The sequence below is a fragment of the Podarcis bocagei genome, assembly GCF_964188305.1.
Source record: "Podarcis bocagei genome assembly, chromosome: 6".
Taxonomy (NCBI): domain Eukaryota; kingdom Metazoa; phylum Chordata; class Lepidosauria; order Squamata; family Lacertidae; genus Podarcis; species Podarcis bocagei.
The window spans coordinates 43,670,867-43,693,986 of record NC_138130.1 but is presented as its reverse complement, the minus strand read 5'-3'; the positions used below and the strand labels follow the sequence as shown (position 1 = coordinate 43,693,986).

The 23,120-nt window shown below is 41.9% G+C and overlaps 1 protein-coding gene and 1 long non-coding RNA gene across 8 annotated transcripts in view; one reads left to right on the top strand and one right to left on the bottom strand.

The window, feature by feature from the left end:
- The first annotated feature begins 1,613 nt into the window (after positions 1–1,613).
- On the top strand, positions 1,614–20,850 carry LOC308589037. 2 transcript variants are annotated; one of them, XR_014009049.1, is made up of 6 exons: positions 1,614–1,740; positions 9,816–9,941; positions 11,296–11,628; positions 13,054–13,158; positions 18,418–18,590; positions 20,720–20,850. It is a non-coding gene; the product is annotated as an uncharacterized lncRNA (long non-coding RNA). The 2 variants fall into 2 exon arrangements; XR_014009048.1 differs by lacking the exon at positions 11,296–11,628.
- The window catches only part of LOC308589022 (organic solute transporter subunit alpha-like), a 32,031-nt gene continuing 10,644 nt past the window's right edge, over positions 1,734–23,120 (bottom strand). Inside the window, exons 5-9 of one of the 6 annotated variants that reach the window (XM_081197818.1) lie at positions 21,849–21,960; positions 20,799–20,945; positions 18,813–18,918; positions 18,363–18,531; positions 1,734–2,945 (exon numbers count right to left, since the gene is read on the bottom strand). In XM_081197818.1, coding sequence (XP_081053944.1) covers positions 18,365–18,531; positions 18,813–18,918; positions 20,799–20,945; positions 21,849–21,960 — 532 coding nt within the window. In that variant the 3' untranslated portion in view covers positions 1,734–2,945; positions 18,363–18,364. Of the gene's footprint in view, positions 2,946–15,444; positions 15,698–16,024; positions 16,089–17,145; positions 18,532–18,812; positions 18,919–20,798; positions 20,946–21,848; positions 21,961–23,120 lie in introns of those variants that run through there. The other 5 variants (XM_081197814.1, XM_081197815.1, XM_081197817.1 and 2 more) reach the window with 5 other exon arrangements.

Sequence of the window (23,120 nt, the reverse complement as noted above, 5' to 3'; positions counted from 1 at the left end):
ACTTTCCCTCCTCAGAATAGCAGGGTAGTCATGATGGGTCCCTGGCCAATGAGAACTGACAACCAGCTGACTAAGGTATCCATTGTGGGGAAAGGCAGTGGCACTTTCCTAGCAAACTCAGTCTAATTACTGATGAAAGATGCTTGCTGGAGGAAACCTTCAGGAGAAATTAATGGCTGAATAAGGATATACACCAAGGTTCTGGGGACTAATTAGGTATCTGCCTATTCACCTTGCTCTTGCTGCTGCTGTGGGAGGTCATTCAGCTGAAAACAATGTTGCCTCCTCTGTTGCTTCCAAGTACCCCAATGCACACAGTGAAGAATCGTTAAATGGTTCTGAGGCATGTGTAGAATTCCAGTGAAAATGAACTTCTTGGTAATACATGAAATCCATAGCTCATACAATCCCCAGAAGAAGCATTTGAGTCCTGCTGTGGGACCAATTACCCCACTCAGCACGCAGCTTGTTTTCTTGCAGAAAGTTAGGCAGACAAACTGACAAGATCCATTTCCAAATATTTCAATTCAGAAGAGTGATAAATACAAGCTTCAGATCTTCATGGTGGGACTGATTGGGCTGCTGTTGCTGAGGACTTGGTCTGCAACAATGGATTTAGCCTTGGATGAAGCTTGGAGCCAATGGAAGATCACACATTCTAAAGAATACTCCCCAGAGGAAGAGGAACGCCGGAGAATTGTGTGGGAGAACAACTGGAAAATGGTTGAGCAACACAACCGTGAGACTGCGCAAGGGAAACACACCTACACAATGGGAATGAACCAGTTTGCCGATTTGACTGATGAAGAGTTTAATCAAAAAATAGTTAATAATAATAATAAAGTTATTACTTATACCCCACCCATCCGACTAGGTTTCCCAAGCCACTTTGGGCTTAGGTTCAGTCCTGAGTAATATTCAGTAATCAATGAATAATGTTTCTGGCAAACTCAAGGTCATTGGATGAAGTAAGTTTTTAAGTGTAATTGTTTTTTAGAATGTTTTGATCTGTTTCTATTTCATTTTTGTTTTTAAATTGTATATCCGTTTGCTGCCCTGGGCTCCTTGAGGAGGAAGGGTAGGATATAAATTCAATTATTATTATTAATAATAATAATATGATGGACAAAGAAGACTATAAACTCCAACAGCAATCTCACAAGACTGCACACAGTGAGATGCCTGGTAGTTCTAGGAGAGCCCAGTGTGCAGTAGGAAGCAGGTAATTTGAATGCAAGTCCCACTACTGGGAGATGGTGAGATTACCTCCACAAGCAGAGCACAGCTTTTGGATGTCATGCCACCAATGATAAATTTGAGTGGAAAAATAAGAATTGGCAGGACAAGAACCTACGTCTCCTTCTTCAAAGAACTACACCCTCATCCTGCCAACAGATGGGAGGGAGACACATAATGGAGCCCATCTAGTCTTCCTAGACCCAACCTATGATATGCTTCACCATAAAAATCTGAAGAGGCTCTGTGCAGAGCTATCGCTCACTGATGCTTCTGTGGGTCTTGTTGAACTGTTGCTAAGAACATGCTTAAACTACACTGGTATTTACTCTTGCACAAGGACACTCTGGCATAATGGAATCACAAAATGGCTTTATTTAAAAAGAAAAATTAGAAGAAAAACCCAGTTTCAAATGGTTACTCATAAGTGCATCTCACTGATTTCAGTGAGGGTTATTTTCAAGTCAGTTTTCATAGGATTGCAGTCCCTAGTTCATGTTATTGGTGAGTTAAAATTATTGTGTGATACAGATTTTCCAGCATATATTGAGTTATTCTTGTGCTATTCCTGCCCCCAAACATAGCATTTCATAACTATGATAATTTATATACAAATGTATGCTAGGTAGGCACAAAGTTTCTTGTCATGCTTTTTTGTAGTTAAATAATCAGGATTATTTAATTATTTTCTGAACCAAACATTCAGGATGTCAACTTGCCATCTGTAAGCTCTTAAGAAAACATTTTCTTCTTTCTAATAAAGCACTTGGTGGCCTTGCAAGCCGACAGTTGGCATCTGATGTAATAAACTCTGAGTAATAAATTTTAGGGTGATGTCAAAGCGGTTGAATTGTAGGTTAGATCAGAAAACAAGGAGCAAGTGCTGAACATTTTACTCCAGCTCTTGCTGAAACATTTAGTTCATAACATCTTGACGAAAAGGTTGTTCTTAGAATTATTGTCATTCCCCTTGAGAATCATCAAGTTCAGACTCTCAAATATTGAGAAGAGAAAATACATTTGAAAAGTTAACAATACTGACCAGTAACCTGGGGGTGGGGGTGGAGCGTGTAAGGAGTAGAGTCAGACCAAGAAGAAAGAATTACGGTCTGAAACTGCATTTTACAAAATTACAGAAAAAGAGATAGAGAAACAAGATACCAGGGAATTATACAGTTGCCCATCTGGAGCATCTGTCTCTTACAAATTATATTTTCACAGTGTTCATTTTTCTCAACAATATTCTAAGAAAAACTGCTAGGAAAAGTACAGTTCTTTTCAGCTGGATTATAGCAATAGATGGTCAAAAGGTATAAGAGCCACCAGGAGATCACTTCTTGCACATTTTCTGAAGAGAGGAGACAATGCCAACATTCACGCTCCCCCAACTTAAAAACCCATCACTGTTTTCAATCACTTATCCTTTTGCCTATGGTGCTTGAAAGATAGGAAGGATGCTGCTGAGAAGAAACTACAGCTAAAATAATAATAAATGCACAGTAAAAAAAACCTTTCTCATTTCAGGCCTACCTGTAAGTCTGTACTTTATACATAAACTACCTCACCTCATCCCAGATGATGTGTTGAATTTTGTTTTGTTGATTTTGGACCAGTTTTCCATTCTATCAATATCATTTCGAAGTTTATTTTCATCCCTCCTCTTTTTGTGTCATCTGCAAAGTTGACAAGGATCTCCTCTAGCCCTTCATCTAAATCACGAAAATTAAGATAAATTACATCAACATAATTCCCACAAAAAGAGATATGATTAGTCCGGCAGGTTTTATTATTGAGCGCTGCTCTGGTTTTGCCAGAAGAGGCTTAGTCATGCTGGCCACATGACCCGGAAAAACTGTCTGCAGAAGCGGACAAATGCCAGCTCCTTCAGCCTTTAAAGCAAAATGAGCGCCGCAACCCCAGAGTTGTTCATGACTAGACTTAATTGTCAGGGGTCCCTTTACCTTTACCTTTATGCTGGCTTCTACTAATCACTGCATTGTTATCAATATGCTTACAAACTGAAACCTTGCTCTAGTATCTCCCCTGGTATCGAAGTCAGACTGAGTGATCTGTTGTTTCCTGGATCTTTCTGTGCCTCTTTTTTGTAAACTGGAATCTTCACTGGAAGACTTCCTCTACTCTCTGAGGTGAGGCAAGTACCTATGAGAAGCTATTAGAAGCTATTAGAAAGCCTTTTGAGTAGTGGCGTCCCAGTTACGGAAGGACACTGACAAACTGGAACGTGTCCAGAGGAGGGCAACCAAAATGGTCAAAGGCCTGGAAACGATGCCTTATGAGGAACGGCTAAGGGAGCTGGGCATGTTTAGCCTGGGGAAGAGGAGGTTAAGGGGTGATATGATAGCCATGTTCAAATATATAAAAGGATATCACATAGAGGAGGGAGAAAGGTTGTTTTCTGCTGCTCCAGAGAAGCGGACACGGAGCAATGGATCCAAACTACAAGAAAGAAGATTCCACCTAAACATTAGGAAGAACTTCCTGACAGTAAGAGCTGTTCGGCAGTGGAATTTGCTGCCAAGGAGTGTGATGGAGTCTCCTTCTTTGGAGGTCTTTAAGCAGAGGCTTGACAATCATATGTCAGGAGTGCTCTGATGGTGTTTCCTGCTTGGCAGGGGGTTGGACTCGATGGCCCTTGTGGTCTCTTCCAACTCTATGATTCTATGATTCTATGACTTTCCCCAAAGAGATTGGCCTGGACCCAATACAGTTTGCTGACTCAGGATTCTACATACAAAAGATGATTGGTAGTTGAATCTTATTTAAACACTGGTGACAGGACAGTAGCCTTCATCATCACAGAGAGAGCTGACCTCTAACATCCCACCACCGCTTTCCACCCACCACCCAATGCCCTAAGTGTTCACTCTGTTCTAATGGTAGGATCCTATTGATCTTTTGGTGCCAGGCCTATCCATATTTCTGGCCTTTTTAGATGCAATTTTAATCTTATGACCTACCGTATTTTATGCTGCTTGTGTGACTTCATGGCTTTAGCTTATGTAATGAGCAGACACTCTTGCCTTCCTTGCAAGGTGTAGGACCGCTGAGAGGTACAGGTTGTGTAATTTATGGAAAAGTAACACTGCCACCATCCTCACTGTGTTACTAAAGACTGTGTACACAGTGCAGTTTAGTGTGCATTCAGTGCACTCCATATGCTGGTTGTTTCTGTGTTGTACAAATAACCACAACCCCAATCTAAACATATGCTATTTCTTTCTATGATTTAATGCCTTTTATCCCAAACCAATTTTTATGCTAAAGGAGATTTTCAAAGTGAATGAATTTGCACTTCAGTCCACGCATGCCTGAACAAGAGAGCATGCAAACAGTAATTTTCTTGCGTGGGGGGGGGGGGGCAGAGAGGAGTTTAGTCACCCACAAGTGAAGTGATGTGAATATCCAATCGGATACGATCCTGGGATTTTCCAGATCCAGCACGTATGAAGGATTACCTTTCTTAATTGGGAAATAGCTCTTATGACGAGAAAACATGAGGATAAATCTCTCTTCACTTCCTGACAATTCCTTCTGTGTATTCAGCAAGGTTTCAGCTTATTTGCCTTTCTGGCTTCTCTCTGATGGAGAGGTGATTCTTAAAGGGCAGGGGTGTATCTAGGAGCTGACCAGGTTGACCCCCACAAAGGGCACAGGCCCAAGAGGTTGCAAAAAAGCATGGCTCTCCATTCTGGCTCGGGGAGTCCTGTCTGCCTGGCACTTGCTCCTCAGGGCAGGTTGCTCCTCTGCTGCTCTGGGTGGCTAGACATGCTATTCTACCTCCTGTGGGCGCCTTTGCAGAGGAGCACAAGAAACACGGGAAGGAGGCACCCATACAGCTCCTTGCTAAGGGCACAAGGAAGCCTCGATGCACCTCTGTGAAAGACACAGAGAGTTAGCCTTGCTTTGCACAGAAATATATAGATATAAAATTTACATTTCAACTGTTCTGTTCTTTTTTGCAAACTACCTCGGGAATGTAATTGAAGGGTGATATAAAATATTTACAATGCATGAATGATTAAGGAGGGGAGGAAGTTGGAATACCATTATCTGATGGAGCTTCTTGAGCTACTAAATCCATATTTAGGTATGACTTTCATTCATTTGGCTTGCTTGACACCCAGTGACTTTTTCTCCTCCAAATCCTTGCATCTAAAATCCGTTTTATCGCCGACTAAATATCTATCCAGTTACCCAGTCAGGGTGGATTTTTATTCTTGTCTAATTTCTACATTCTGTATTACAAAACACATTGAAACATACAGAAACTTGCAGTGTAAACATTTTTTCTGATAGCTGTGACCTTTAAAAACACACACTATTTGCTGATACTCTGCCATGGATCTGGGGCTTCCTGCCAAATTAGTAAAGTCAGGAGCATGTAGCTCTTCTGGGATATGCAGCAAAATGCAAATATTTATTAAAAGTGTATGAGGTTCCTTAATTTTGCTCTTTTCTGGACAGACACACACACACTGCAAACACTAGCACATTTATTCGTCTTGAAGCAGGAGGAGTACAGAGTACCAAAGGTGAAAGTTCACATCCAGTTTCCCTTTTCTTGCTCTGAACGAATTTGATATAATTGAGACCATCACACTGTGTCTACACTAAATGAAAATGATTAATATTTTTGTTCTTTATCTAACTATCCTGTGGAAGCTCAGCCCCCCAAGTCCCCTTTATTAAAGTCATATATGCCCTACTATTTGCCGGAAGCTCTGCTGGCTGTGTGTCACCTGTAGATTTCACCCTCAGTTGCTGAAGACAGCTTCACTGTTCAGCCTGCCACATTAAAGCATCCTCTGTCCACTCCCTTTTGTTTCCTACTTCACTTTCTTAACTAAAAAGCATAATTTGTCTAAGTGATTTGCATTATTTCTATCTAAGAACTGAATTGCTAGAAAAGGGGAAAGTCATCAGGAATATAAATATTAGCATTATGGAGAGGCAGAAGAGCCACAGAGCCTTTAAGCAGTATAATTTAAATGCACCTCCTGCCATCTTTTCAATGGCTACACAACATGGAAGTGTTTTTTAATCACCGTGCTCCAGACTCCGAGCTGAAACATCCAGCTGACATACAACTTCAAACCGTTTTGCCTCTCTGGCTAAGGAAAGCTTAGAAGTCTCTTTATTCCAAACAAAACAGGATTAAAGGTGGGAAGATGTGGTGTTTGCTTTGAAAATGAGCAAATCTAAAGTAGCGCAAATGGCTGATAGCTTGTGTTTATTTATAGCTTTTCCACTGTCACAGTAAAGACCAAATTTAGTACAACACTAAGGAGAGGAAAAAGGATGCTCACAACCATGTTGATGTACTCCTTGCAGGAAACATGAAAAATATAGTGAATACTGTAAAGGGGTGGAAACAGAGGTATAAACTCCTTATTCTGCATGTGTGCTAGGAGGAGGGTGGCCACTGCCAGACACCTCTCATTTTCTGCCTAATGTTCTTGTGTTTGGATAAGTGGTACTCAAAGTCTGGAAAGATGAAGAACTGGAATACAGCTATACCTTTTCCCACACCAGCAAGGACGCACACGGTGCTTCCAGACTATTCCTGTTTTCAGGTGGGGCTCAATCCAATACTGGCACATTCAGGTTGTACAATTAAAGTTGATTTGATACTCTTGTGCAGCAAACCCACTTCCTTTTTGTGATAAGGAAAGTGCTAAGAAAATGTGCTGGGAAGTGTGACACAACGATGGCCTGACACAGCATCATATAGGTAAAGGGTAAAGGGACCTCCATTAGGTCCAGTCATGACCGACTCTGGGGTTGTGGCACACGTCTCGCTTTATTGGCCGAGGGAGCCGGCATACAGCTTCCAGGTCATGTGGCCAGCATGACTAAGCCGCTTCTGGCGAACCAGAGCAGCACATGGAAGCGCCATTTACCTTCCCGCCAGAGCGGTATCTATTTATCTACTTGCACTTTGATGTGCTTTCGAACTGCTAGGTTGGCAGGAGCAGGGACCGAGAAATGGGAGCTCACCCCGTTGCGGGGATTCGAACCACCAACCTTCTGATTGGCAAGTCCTAGGCTCTGTGGTTTAACCCACAGTGCCACCCACAGCATCATATAGCTCCCTGCAAATACCTCCCTGCAAATAAATCAGAATGAATGCTCACTAAACAGGATACATCTGACTTTGTTCCTGGTGGAGGCTGCTCCATTAGGGCAAATGGGGCACTACCCCTACCATCCTCTTTGTACTCTCAGGCAGCCCTGCTTTCTTTCATTCAGGGGTGGGGGGGTCACTGTATGTCAGCATCTTCCTAATTCCTTGGTCTCAGTGTTGCCTCTGGTAAAACTCAACAGGGAGAATGATAAGGACAAAATTAGAAATAGCTGGCTCTACCTGTCATTGACTCTGGCTACATCCATTGTTGGTCTCCCTGCCTTCCAACCTACCAGTCCCAATGGCACCAGGCACCACTGATGTTACCCATGTCTCTCTTACTGGCATTGACATTGCCTCTTTTTCTGTCTCATGAGAGATACCAATTTCTTTGTAACATTGGTCATTTCTTGTCTACAACTGGAGCCAAGCTGATGCAGGATGCTAACTTGGGGTTCCACTAAAGATTATACTGGCGCACAGACTTGAAGAAGCTGTGGCAGTGCTGGGCAAGCTGACTTCCAGCTGTTTTTTATTACTAAGGAACCCCTTAAAGGTTACAGGTTCTACTACAATCAGCAGGAAGATGAACATCCTTGATAATTGGCCATGATGACAGTGACAGAAGGGAATTGGAGTCCAACATCTGGAGGGCCACAGATGAGCCACCCTTTATTAAATAGTCCCATTATATTATTGCCAAAATAAGCCTCTCCCTCACCAAGCTAGATGCTTTTGAATGGCCAGCCATATTGAATTGCTTGGAAGAAGGCAGAGGAAAGTCTGGGGAGAAAAACCAAAGGGACAGGAGACAGACAGGGCAAAAAGTGGAGACATGGAGTGGAAATTCTGTTAAGGACAACTGGTAAAGAAGTCCAGAGGCAACCCAGAATTTATAAAAATGGAAAGGGCCATGCTGGAAGTCCTATGATGAGACAGACATTTAGTTATGTGTGTATATGAGAGGCTGGAGGTCCACCAGATGAAATTGAGATGGAAAAACCTTACTGGGTCTCTGAGAATCTCATTTAGGAAACTAATAATAATAAGAAGAAAAGTTTGGATTTGATATCCTGCTGTATCGCTACCCGAAGGAGTCTCAAAGCGGCTAACATTCTCCTTTCCCTTCCTCCCCCACAACAAACACTCTGTGAGGTGAGTGGGGCTGAGAGACTTCACAGAAGTGTGACTGGCCCAAGGTCACCCAGCAGCTGCATGTGGAGGAGCGGAGACACAATCCGGTTCACCAGATTAGGAGTCTACCGCTCTTAACCACTACACCACACTGGCTCATAAATAAAACACTGTGTTTTATTTCCCTTAAGGGAGAATGTAGATATATTTTCCTGTTACAGTATATATTTTGTGGGAAGGTGAGTGCATTGCCAGTCTTTCTTCAATGAAATGGGTATTTTGTGGTTCCTACAACACTTTCTTAGATTTCCAAATGTGCTCCCAGTCTCAAAAGTTTAGGGATCTCTGCTCTGTGTTCTGTTGTCTTCTCCCTTAGCTCAGGGCTTGTTTTATGATCAGCTCCTTGTACACCTTTTTACAAATAGCAAAAGAAGCCTTCCCACATTTCCTCCAAAGGGGTGATGATTTTGTCCCCATGTGGATTTAAATGGTACATTATATTGCTTCAGGCCAAAAAACAGATGTGAAGACCATGTCCTACAAAAACATCATGCAATATTAGCAAAGTTATTCACATACATATACAGTGCTTTTCTGGGGGTACTCAAAGGTATGCAGTACTGGCCCCCTTTTTCCCTTAAAAAAAGCACTCACTGCATATGCCTAGTATGTTAAATATCTTACCAGAGGCAATTGCCTGCCTCAAACAAATTTAGGCTACAATCCTATACTCAGTTACCTGGAACTAAGTCAAATTGATCTTGATGGGACTTTCCTTTGAGTAGACATGTGTAGGATTGCATTGTCAAGCTGCATGATAGACATGCTTTCATATTTAAGTTAACTGTTAATACGTCTTTAAAGCTTGTAGCTTTACATATTTCTTTTTGTAACTGAAAAGAAGAGTTGACGGGGAAAATGTTCACAGTCATGTTGTAATAATAGCTGTCTACTGTTTTAAAATGCACATTTTGTAATATGAATTTGAAGGGGCTTTGTCACCTTAAATCTGCCAAGATTCTTTACCGTTACTATTTTTTAAGGCATAAAGAAGAGAGTTAATTAAGCAGCTGTGGGTTTGGAAAGGGGTTGTTTAATTCTTTTTATTGAGTTATAATATTATATCAGGTCCATAATACATAGAGTGCTAAAAACGAACTGAAAAATATTAACATAATAAAAGAAAAACAATTGCAGTGCAGATTTAAAGTAAGAATTTATCTTTTGGAGATAATTTTAGATGTATGATAATTAAAATGTCTCTAACAAAATTAAATAATCTTTTTGTTTCATATTACAGTTCCAGGATGTAGAGCCACACAAGGAGGAGAAATAACCAAAGGAAAACAAGAATTTAAGAAACTCAGATCAACTAGATCCATTAAAAAGCTGGAGGTGGAAAGCTCCATTGTCCCTGAATATTAACGTAAGTTACAAAATTGTACCAAAACAAATTGCATCCAAATAAATGTGTGTTTTTTCACGTTGGCCTCTGAGTACTCTTAATGTAAATGCCAATTTTCCCAATGGTGTGATGTTCTATACTTTTGTGTCCCAAGCAGCTATGGTTTTCATATTAACATTTTTGAGGTTTACACGAATTTTTATAAGATGTTGATTATAAGTTGTATGTGCTGTATTTTCATATTTGGCATGTATTAATTTGATTTGAAATAAGTTAGTATTGTGAACTTCTGAAGTCTAAGATTATTATGTCTTCTCTGCAAAATTTTGTTATTAGATAGAAAATCATTTAATGTGACATATTTGAAACAAACTTTTTATGGGGAAAAACAACTTCGCTAATATTTTTCTTCTGGAATTTTTATGAGTGTGTGGGTGTCTTTTCCTCATTCTACAAAACTTGAGTTAGATTTTGTTTTGATTTTTGCTCAAAACTTACAAACACCCTTTATGGGGTAGGGTTTTCATGCTATATCCTATTCTGTAGTCCAAAAGTGAGTCAAACGGATTCTATAGTACCAAGTGGGAAGATTTGGACCTGTCACTGATTCAGCGAGTCCTTAAGCCACAGTTACAAACTGCCCTACAATATAAAAAGCAACAAAGGTTGCAACCCTATACAGTACATGCTTAGTTGGGAGGGAACCCTGTTGTAAAGAATGAGGCTTTCTTTTGAGCCAGACAGCACTGAAAACGAATTGTTGAAAAATCTTAAACAGGGGTAGCAGTTTGATTTCCCACATCCAGGATTAATAAAACTGTGTATTGATCAGAAACCATCAAACGATCAGTTAAAGCAAAACAAAGCATAAAGTCTGTTCACTTCCTTCCCCTTTCTGCCTTTAAACCTTATTAACAGATGAAACACTGAGCAGGGAGGAAATCCATAACGGTGAATTTAGTGTGCCATCTAGTGACCATTTATTTTGCCGCAGGAACAACATGCATTTCTCCTGTAGTTAAGAAAAGTTGTTGGTCTTAGACCAGAGATCAGGGCCAGCTCACCCATGAGGCAAGGTGAGGTGACCATCTCAGGCAGCAGGGTCCACCGGGTCAGCAGATCCTGATTTCAATCTTTCTTTCACTGCTTGTTCCTAGTGTAGACCTTCCCTAAGCCCTCCTTTGCTAGCAAGTGGCGGGGGGCGGGCACCATTTTAGGGTCTGCCTCAGGTACCAAAATCTCTTGGAACGGCTCTGCCAGAGATACAGCACAGAAATGATTGGACATCTGGTTGGGCACTGTGAGCATGGGATGAAGAGCTAGATGGGCCTTTTATCTGACCCAGAGGGTTCTTCTTATGTTCTTGCATCTCCAGACTAAACTTCAGAATGCCCTGCACGGTCAAGAAGAAGACCTGAAATCAACCTTCTGTCTCCATTGTCACAAACTGCAGTTCTTATCAGCTCTGAGAAGACAGAACTGCAGCACAGACTGCTGTTACAATGACACAGCAGGACTAATTTCTGAGTAGACATCCATAGGATTGGACTGTATATTCAGTATGCACATCTACAACATGAATATGCATTTGACACAAAATGGGCTGGGCTCATCAATCACAGAATTCTGAATTGTCTCTTGAGGATAATTGCCATTGGTTCTCCTCCTCACCTGTTGCGCCCAAATCTTCCCCTCTGGATGAAAAGGAGTAAGAAGCCCTCCTTGCCCCCGGAATTGTATTGCAGCTCATTCATCTGTGAAGCTTATATTTGTAATCTGTATCTATATAGCCAGTGCAGGGGGTTTGCTGAAGATGGATTGTCCATATAAAGCCACGGAGAGAATGTTTACTCTTCTCAAAAAAATAGGAAAGGGAAAAGGTTGCAAAGAAGCACTTTAATTTATTGCTCTAAAGGACCCAGCACACAGCAAACTGCCTGTATCCAGAGCAACCAAATCACATATGAAAGATTTCTATTGTACATAGTACAGGGGTAGTGGCTGCTAGTGCCATTGACAACAGCAGGTAGGCTCATGGTAACAGGGCAATAGACAAAAGATAATGGAACTGGAATGCTGAATCCAAGGAGCAACAAACAATCCAGAGATAATGAGTGAGGAAAACTGAGGGTCGGAGGAAATTGCAAGAGAAATCTCCATGACTATATAGGCGAGCTCAGAACTGCTGCTCGTGCAGCACTATTGCTGCTTGACAGGCCTGCACATGTACGATTGGTAATTGTGTTCCCTATGATATTGATATTCCATTTACAATCAGCACGACAAAATTATCAAGGCTCAGCTTCGCAGGCGTCTCATCTCTTTGTTTGGTACAAAGCATAGCTGTGATCGGTCGCGTTCTATAGAACAAAGATCGCCCATTGGTCTGGAGCCAAAGGTTCCTTTCCTTTGAGAGAAGGAATCTTCCTCCATCCAACGAAGGAGAACTTCCACGGAAGGAAGCTGCTTCTATCAGAAGATCTTTGGATCCAAACTACTGTATTTTATAATGTGGTTAAAAAACAAACAAACCTAACTTCATTTGGTTTATAGGATTTATTACAAATCACAAAAAGGAGATAGTAAACATCGGATATTATCTTTACCACCTCAGCCCACACCAAAATTCCACCTGTGTATCATGTCTTATTTTAAAATATTAGATTGATAATTAATTTAAATATAATAAAAATATTACATCTGACGTTTTCCTATATACCAAGTAATTGTCTGCCACTTATGATAAGATTAGAGAAGGAGATGAACTTTTAGGAAATGTGTTCCTTTTTCTGAAATTCACACACTGGGCATACTGGTAGGTTTGCAGAAATACGTCCCGGCGTTTCTGTGGCAATTGCGCAATCGCAGTGCCGTGTTGAGTAGAACAAACTCTTTTCATGAAACCACAACACTGTTTCCGTCAGCCTGACTATAAATGGTCCAGCAGATACAACACAAATTTGCTAGGTTTTAAATTCCCTGAAAATTCTGATATGAGGTAGGTAATAATAATGCTACCAACCCTGTTAAAGGCTGTTTTTTTAATATGCCATGGTATAAATAATAATAATACTGCCAGCTTTTAGTTATGCCAAAATTACTTTACTGCTCCCCTGCCCTCTTTTATCTCTAGATGAATGCTTGGCCATGGTACCATCAGGAGGAGGACTTTAGGATCAGTATCCTGGGCCACACAGCAGAATGAGCAAGAGGACCTCCAAACACAGTATATTTTGAAGTAAGTGAGACAATATACATTACTATCTAAAGAGCCCCCCACCCCAGGTAATTAAGTCCAGAGTCAAAAATTATCTAACTGCACTGCTGATATTTGGATCTTGGTATGACATCGGGAGACAGATTGCTGGTGTTGGTCCTCATTCAGTGGGTACTAGCTTTGCAAGAGGAAAGAAACTGCCCAAGCCTAGCTTCTGTTTTAGAAAGGAGCTTCAGGCAATGGTAGCTTTCCCCCTCAGCAATAAGTTTGTTACCTGGAATGGCTGTATAACGATCACAACGTTTCTCTGCATTTATTTATGTTACACTCTGTGAACCCAAGTAGAGTCTTGAAGCTGGACCAGACCAAAGGTCCACCCAGTCTAGCAGCCTGCTTGTCCACAGTGACACAGCCACGTGTTTCCCAGAAGTCGATAAGCTGGGGGCAAAGGCATGAGCCTTCGCACACCAGCTCAGCAGTGCATCACTATGCCGTGGTGGAGAATTTGGGTGGCTGTGGGTGTGGGGAGCCAAAGCTGCACCTTGCGGGTTTTTTCTCTACGCAGCTCCTTGGAAGACTATAAATTACCAGTAATTCTATTAAGCAGGGATGTCAATGTGAATAAAATGGGGGGGGGGCAGCTAAGCTCCACCCCACATAATCACATGATGCAGCATTTGCACACCATTTGAATGGCAGTGCCCATCAACTTTGCGGGGAGCCTTGCAGGGAGCCTCAGAGGCAACTAAGCGAAATAATACACATTGCCATGTAAGAGTCACCTCCCACTACAACACCATAAAGTCCAGAGTATAAAGTTACCTAATAGCAGCACTGGTAAAAGTTAAAGGTAAAGGGACCCCTGTCCATTAGGTCCAGTCGTGGCCAACTCTGGGGTTGTGGCACTCATCTCGCTTTATTGGCCGAGGGAGCCGGCGTACAGCTTCCGGGTCATGTGGCCAGAGTGACTAAGCCGCTTCTGGCGAACCAGAGGAGCGCATGGAAACGCTGTTTACCTTCCCGCTGGAGTGGTACCTATTTATCTACTTGCACTTTGACGTGCTTTAGAACTGCTAGGTTGGTAGGAGCAGTGACCGGGAGCTCACCCTGTCGCAGGGATTCGAACCACCGACCTTCTGATCGGCAAGTCCTAGGCTCTGTGGTTTAACCCACAGCACCAGCAGCACTGGTACCATCAACCTATTACCATGCTGTGGTTTGGGTTTCATATATACAGTGCCCTGGTTTGCACTCATAAAAATCTGTGATTGAAACTAAGAGCATAACAAATGTTTGCTTCCTGTAAAGGAAGTGCATACAGTCTCATTTGCATTATAGGTATAATACAAATGAGCATCTCCATATTTGGAATCGCAATGACGCAAACCAGATAGAGCATCTAAAACAGGCCTGAATTTTTTGAATGCTTTTTAACATTTTAGCACCTTCTTGAAATCAGTCATTTTAGTATGGGAACAGAGCTAAATACAGAATCAAGGTAAGTTGAAGCAATCACTGGGACAGTCTCTGAAAGTTCTTGAGCATACGAGAGGCTCACATGTGTATTTCATGAAAGAAGCTATACAGCAACCTAAATCACTTCAGCTCTTTTTCTAATCCCAAAGAAATGAATCCCTCTCTCATTAGGCTCCACATAGGTTCAGATGTTATACATTGTGGTAATTATTTCCAAATCACAAGTGCAAACACTCACCCTGATTGGAAAATTAGCAGATTTCAAACTCGGGTAATTTGTTCTTAATGAGGAACTTGTTGAACTGAATTTAACAATTAGCTCACTCCCTTTGCTGGCTGAATGTGATAGGGTTATGTGGAAGAGATCAAATATTCATCTAAGTGATTTCAGCCAAAATGCGAGGGGAGGCGATCAAGGTTGTAATCTTACACACACTTACTTGGGAGTAAGTGCCACTGAATTTAATGGGACCTATTTCTGAGTATTATGGGACGCGGGTGGCACTGTGGGTAAAACCTCAGCGCCTAGGACTTGCCGATCGCATGGTTGGCGGTTCGAATCAGGAGTTCCTGTCGTTCGGTCCCAGCTCCTGCCCACCTAGCAGTTCGAAAGCACCTTAAAGTGCAAGTAGATAAATAGGTACCGCTTTATAGCGGGAAGGTAAACGGCGTTTCCATGTGCTGCGCTGGTGCTGGCTCACCAGAGCAGCTTCGTCACGCTGGCCACGTGACCCAGAAGTGTCTTTGGACAGTGCCGACTCCCGGCCTCTAGAGTGAGATGAGCGCACAACCCTAGAGTCTGTCAAGACTGGCCCGTACGGGCAGGGGTACCTTTTATTTCTGAGTATACATACTTAGGATCCGGCTGCAGAAAAAGTCAGTACTCAATACTTCTATTCCTCCAGTGCTATTATGAAGCAGCCAAGACTGTGATTCTAAAAGGAGGTGTATAGTTGATCATTCTTCAGACCTGAAGATGATAGAACAGAATAAGGATGGATGCATCTGCTAGTCTCACTTTCTCTCTCTTTCTCATTTTCACAGTCTGAAATTCAGATCACCACATTTTTGTATCAGTTTCTGTCTTAAAAATATAAAAAAGTCATCACCAAAAATTACCAGCATTTTAAGGTGTATTTCCCTTAATATACACATTTGGATGCAATTTTCCCAACTAGAAGCACTTTCAATGCTTTTTTTCACTAATACATACATTGCTATGCACACCTTCCCCTAATATACACATTTTTTTGTCTGGAGAACTGCACTGCATAATTTGAAAAGTATGGATTTTGGAAACTAACTGTGTGTAGGTAGATTTGCATTAAAATGCAAACTGACCCAAGTTTCTCTCCCTTCCCTGTAATAGAAGTACAGTTGACTGTGGGTGCAGATATTCTTTTTTTTGGGGGGGGGAGAGAAGTGAGTCCCACTAACAGTAGCTGGTCACACAGGCTTTACAGGCATTTCAAGCACTACAAAAAAGAAAAGAAAAGAAAAAGCTTGTGTGGGACAGAAAAAAATGTGTTTCAACCCACCAGTCAACACTAGTTCTATCCCAACACCAATATCTCCAGAAAACTATAGTGTCTACCTAGCAAGAGGAAGAGAGGAAGGCACTCCTGCACTTTGAAGAGTTGTGTGAAGAAGTGAATTTCAGCAAGCGTAACTTGCGTGGCAATCTAAACCTCCTGACATTCGGATTTCTACACAACCGTTAAAGATGTAGGATCTGTTATCTCTCACACATCTGAGCCCCCTACATGATTCTTTAAGAGTCCAATCTTAAGTATGTTTATGCAGAAGAAAGTCCCAAAGGGGCCCGCTACCAAATAAGTGTGCATAGGATTTCTTTGTAAGCCTAATTTAAGAGAGCAGCCAGTGCTGTGTGTAAGATTCTTGAAAATAAGTGGCAAGCTTTGTCCTAGTGTGGGCAAAGTCCAATAAACCATATTTGTTAGATGAAGAACAGGGATGGTTCTACTTCCTCTTTATTCATTCTCCCTCATCAGGAGTGGGAACCTTGTGCACCTCCCACCCAGATGTTGCTAGAATACAACTTCCATCCGTTCTAACCAGCATGACCAACGGTTATGGATTAAAGGAGCAGGATGTAAAAGTCTTTTCTACTTGTTTTATGAATGACATTTTATTGTTAATTTTATGTTGTTCACTGCCATGACATGTTGGAGGCATATAGAAATTTGCCAATAAATAAAATAGAATGATCTCATAAACCAGTGAATCTAATGAGACATTCATAGGGTTTATTAAGACACAGTTTAATCACAGTTCTTGGTTTCGACCCATGAGATTAAACCTGGATCAGATATAACGGGAAACTATGATTTAACAAGGTCTGGAAGACTTGCCAGAACGATGCAATGACCTTTTTCACACAGGTCTCTTGCATGAGAGGTTGCATTTTCAAGTGGCTACCTCGTCAGTGATTGTATGTATAAATCAGATCTTGCCTCTTGAGCCCAGGAGTAAAATTACAAGACGGCATTCAGAATAGCACTTAAAGCTCTGCCCTCCATCATCAGCACCTGTCTCCAGCAGGAAAACCACCTCTATATGTGGAGGAAAACCAAGGTTTCATAACCCTGATTTCCCAGGGTGTTAAAATGCACAGAAACCACGCTCTATAGACTAGGCTTCCCCAGCACAGTCAGTCACCCTGGATGATGCAGAGTGCAACATGGAAATGGGGGAACCAGAACTAGCACACTCATGCACACTCTCTGCTCCTTGCATGTTCCTTGAAGCCCTAGGATCTGTGAGACCTTTGGTTTTCCCATGTTACTGGCTGGCAAAACGGAACCAGGAACAAAGGAACTTCAACTATGATGCATGTGTTTTTCTTTTACTGTATTGTTATACACTCAGGGATATAGATACTAAGCACAGTTCAACAAACTGTTATTTGTCCTAGGGCAACTCTGCTTGTTCTCAGCTCTTTGGCTTACTCTCCTGCTTCTTCTCATAGCATTGGTGGCATCTAAGAAGGGGATGCTGACCTCCTGGCCCCTTCTTTTTTCTTGCCTATTCTCTGCCACATCCTAGTGCTGCTTCGGCATCCAGTATTAGTCACATGCCATTCTGTGTGCCACCACAGCAATGCACAACTACAGGATCAGGATCAGTGTGTAGTAAAACTTGGATGATAGTTGTTGAGATAGTCTGAATCATTACTTCTACCCATCATAAAGGCAACAGAAAATACATTTTTGTTTGTTCTAATGCAACACCTTGGAATTTGGAACAAGGCTCCATATAATGCACAATTTTCCGGCAGATTAAGCTACGTTGTTCTATGACACCTGTATAAAAATTAAACCATGCTACTTGGAGATAAGTTGTTCTCCAGTCCAATTTTTGTTTTACATTTCTACATTTTAAGGCTCAATTAGCTTTAACCATCATGAGTAATAGCTACACTTATCACAAACTTCTTTTTTTACAATATCAGATGATTATGGGAAAGTTAGCTAAAGCTGGCACTTGTGAGCTCTCCTTATAATAGTCCTCATTATGTCAAAGCATAACATGGCATCACTGGGTGATTCCTTTAGCTAATGCGCACTGCATCCGTCTAGTTCTGGACACCCACTTCCCAGCCCTGAATGCCCGGCTCATGTGGATTTATTCCACTAGTGCCAATATTACATTGCCATGGAAAATGTATTGGTCAGAATCTTGGCTGTCCCAGTTAATATCTGATCAGCCCTTACATTACTGGTGCTTACTTTTAAAAAATGTTGCCCTCCACACTGATCCTGCTGCTCTGTTTGTTTCCCTTAGTTTCCTGGTCTGAAACCACTGGAAGCTCCAGGTCATCGTTTCCTTTCCTGTAGACGACTCGTGAGATCAGAGTTATGAGAAACATTTCCATAATGAGTAGCTGTTGGTCCATATCTGGAAAATCGAAAGGGAACAAAAGAGCAAGAGGTTTAAGGACCAGGAATGAAAATAAGGTGGGCTCAAACTTGCTTTCATTCAACTCTTGTAGTGGACAACTGTTGGAATGGGTAATGCTACGTGGAGCATCAGATGTCATGATCTCAATGACAGTTGGACTTTTACAGTGGCCCTGCAGAGGCGGAATACATAATTTACAGAGGTGGAATACATTATAAGTGAATATAGAAATGAACCCACTTTAGCCTGTCATAGAAACTGAAATCCAAGCAACTTACATGCTCCTCTTGCTGAAGAAGAAAGTGGAGGCACACAAGCAATTACCCCTTCCATAGCCAATATGTTGATGATGGTTGCCTGGAGCTGACTCAAAATGAGGGCAAACTACATAAACACACAGAAAAAGAAAATTGTAATGCTAAGAAAAAATCCCATTTTAGTGCAGAGTGAATGCGATTCAATAAAAACTATATACATTTCCCACCTTAAATTAAAATAAAGAGGTAAATCCCCATGAGGGGGATGACACCACAGAAGGTTCTCTGTTTGGAAGTAGCATGAGGGGGAGGGTGCCGTACATTTAGGCTGATGTTGAAAGATGAATACTCATAGTGCATGTTTTCTCCTGGTGAAAGAACCTGGTGCCCATGGAGAAGAATCCTGAAGGGTGAACTAGAGAATAGATGGCCCAAGAGAGGGGCACGTTGCACATTCCTATATGTAATGTTTTGTTGTTTCTCCAGCCTTCCCCAATAGGGTGTCTTCCAGATGTCTTGGACCAAAACATCTGGAGGCTACCTGGTTGTAGAAAGCTGCATTATGCCCTCAGCGTATTCCCACCTTAGTGGGAAGAATGTACTTGCACTTACCAAAATTTATGGACTTGATTCAAACTGTGAAGATTTGTATTGAGTGGCAGAGAGGCAGCCCAGAAACTGCCATCTCCTGTGTCCACATTGTTATTGGGTGGGGAACTGGAGGAGGAGGCATGGCTGATTGCCATGGCTTTCACCTTGCAGTGCAAAAGGGTAGGCTAGAAGGAGAACTAAAGTCCCTTATAAGAGCACACTCAGCAATGGGCTGCCCAGGCTTAAAGCCAGCAGAGTCAGAGCCATGGGGCATGGATCAGTTTGGGACGCTACAGACAGTGTGTCAGGAGCCAATGAAACAGGTGTGTGTGTGTGTGCGCGCGCACGCACGAGCTTGCATGAAGAGAAGTGAGATCATGAAGCTGAGGCTCCAATACTTTGGCCACCTCATGAGAAGACTCCCTGGAAAAGACCCTGATGTTGGCAAAGATGGAGGGTACAAGGAGAAGGGGACGAGATGGTTGGACAGTATTCTCGAAGCTACAAACATAAGTCTGACCAAACTGCGGGAGGCAGTGGAAGACAGGAGTGCCTAGCGTGCTCTGGTCCATGGGGCCACGAAGAGTCAGACACGACTAAACGACTAAACAACAACAACAGCAACATTCCCCCACTTCCTCAGTCCTTCCTCCTAGTGGCTCAAGACAGCATGCATGGCTTTCCCGCTGCTTGTTTTATCATTCCAACATTCTTGGGAAGTAAGATACTGATTGCCTTAAAACCAGGTCACCTAGAAAGTATTATAGTACAGTAGGAATCTGAACTCCTTCTCCCCAGTCCACCCCTTTACACCAACTCTCTCCTGTGCATATTGGGGCAATTAAAAATAAATTGTGGGTTGGGTCCAACTAAGTTGAATTTAGGTTCTATCAATGGGACAAATTAGCACCCCTACACACTCTGACATGGGAGTAGATCCCATTTAACTCAATGGAGTTTACTCTGTTTGAAGTTGACATATATAGGAGAAACAGCACAAAATAAACTGTGGTGCTCTGAAACCATTTAAACAATCATATTTTTACCAGTACCTACCATGGTCTTTAGAAGTACGCCCTGGGATTTAGTCTTGTATCACAGGATATGTCTTTGTTCTACACCACTTCCTTCCATGCAGGGAAAAGGAACTCGGTGTGCGCTGCATTTTTACCACCCAAAACTTTAGGAAGACTGAAAACTCTAAATATTGCTCAGTTCTCCATTGTCACCCAAAAACGTTGAAAGAAGCTATCACAAAGGAGTTAGCTACAAAGAAGACCTTTCATACTTCAAAGGCTTTAAGTAATAAAGTCTTTGATCTTGAATTCCTCTTTTAGGTTTGCAGCACTTGACTATAGAGCTGTCTTCCAGAAGCATTTCAAATGAAGGCCTGCAATGTAGTCTTAACTATCTCACCTGATAAAGTGCAAATTTAGGGATAATCTTCTTGCAGTTAAGGAGAGCGCGGACTCGTTGGAACATGATTCCGATTGGCCACAGGGCAATGATAGTAAGGACACCTATGAAGCAGTTAATCCATATGGCAGCTCCGTTGGGAGATAACTGAAAAGGTACATTGAACAGATACACAGATTATATTCCACAGCAGGTCCTTTTCTGCTTCCAGAACAAACTTATTTGTATAACTCATATACACACTCAGCAGCACCAAAAGCATCCACACCACCCTCAGAGCAGGCCTATTGAAATCAATACGTTCAAGTTGGTGGGGAAGGTTAAAAAACCTCTCCACGTCTTTCCCCAACACCAATTCCCTCCTCCCTGCTGCTATTTCTGGAGTAGGGAACCTATTCCAGCAACCTTCTGGGGCTCACATATGAGTGGTGGGTGGGGTTGGGGCCAGGGAGCAAAGGTGGTTATGGCAACAAATACAAATTTTACCTTTGTAAAGCAGTTTTTACACATGCAGCACTCTCTGTGCTCTGTTCAGACAAGCAAGAGGCTTTATCAGAGTTCAATTCCAGACAAAACACAAGCAAGGCTTGGGAGAGGGGGTGTGACTTAGGAGAGTTCCAAGGGCCAGAGAGAAGCTAGGAGGGCCACATTTGCCTCCTGGAGGTTTCCCCCTATTAAATGCCATCACACATGTAACATTGCCTACAGTAGTTTGGCTCTGTTCCATGCGTCTGCCAGTAACTAAGCAGGTCAACTAAAGACATGTTTGTTTCAGTTAGCTTTTCCAGTGGAATGGAAAGGTCTCTGCCCTAGGTATTTATTTTGAATTATTTAAAAACCTATATTTAGTTGGTTTTCTACTGTTATTAGAGCTTTTTAGTTCTTTTTATTCTATGTTTGTATTCTGTGTCATAGCGTAGCAAGACCATGGTGATTTATGCCTACAGTACATTCTGACTGGCACTTTTTAGTTCAAAATAGTTTTAGGTGTACAGATATTTCTTATCATCCTCTGTTAAGTTTCAATAAATTCTTCAAACCTTTGCTTACATCAGAGGGACTGTAGTTTCCATTGGTCCAAAGTACTATTGATAAAAACATTAGCACAGGGCGGAGGAATGCAAACTGGAAAGTCCCCAGCTTCAGTAAAAATAGTGTTCGCCTGCCAAATAAAAAAAGGGGGAAGGAAAAATTCATAATCTTAAAGGAGATTGAGGCAGTAATCTTGATCCACTGACACGTATTGGGCTTTTGCCTTGGACAATCTGAGTAGTAAATATCCCTACCCCACGCCAACCCCCCCAATTACATCTTTCTTTCCTTCCTCTCTTTATTCAGATATCCAACCTCCTTCTCTTTCCACCTCAGACACTCTCATTAATGAAGGCAAGCTGCTATTTAATGTACTCTGTGCTATATTAATGAACTTTGGCTTAATATAATTGCTCAATTAATACAGCCATAATTGCATAATAATGATATAATTATAGTGGCAATTTTACTCCTGCAAATAATTACAGAACTATAAACAGTACAAACGAGTGTACAAATGAGCTGGCAGATCACCTCTTTTTGCTTTCTTGAAGAAGCGAAGGAACTGTTTGAGAACATGCAAGCTTCAGTGACATCTCTACCCTCTGTCAATCTAAGGACCAAATAATAAATAGAATCATAGAATTGTAGAGTTGGAAGGGACCCCGAATCTCATCTAGTCCAATCCCTGCAATGCAGGAATCTCAACTAGATCAAGCATGACAGCTGGGCATCCAACCTCTGCTTAAAAACTTCCAAGGAAGGAGAGTCCACCACCTCTTGTGGGAGTCTGTTCCATTGTCAAACCGCTCATACTGTCAGAAACTTCTTACAATCAGAATGTTTAGTCTGAATCTCCTTTCTTGTAACTTGAAGCCATTGATTCTCATCCTACCCTCTGGAGCAGGAGAAAACAAGCTTGCTCCATTCTCCATTTGACAGCTGTTTAGCTATTTGAAGATGGCTATCATATCTCTTCTCAGTCTCCTCTAGGCTAAACATACCCAGCTACCTCAGAGACAGTTTTAGGGTAGTGTAACCAGTTTGGCCACACTGGGTGCCACACTGCAAGGGGTGCCACAACAATACTGTAGTGCGGAGCACTGAATTCTAGCGTTACATAGAGCGCCTCTGAAATTTGAGAGCTCAATGTCCACCACTGCTCACAAGGCTTGGTTTCTGTCATCAGATCTCCCATGGATTATTCATATTTTAATAATCCTGTGGCGCAAAGATGGTGAATCAGAGTAAGGAAGTGGTTTTAAAAGAGGGATTTGGAACCTCAGGCCT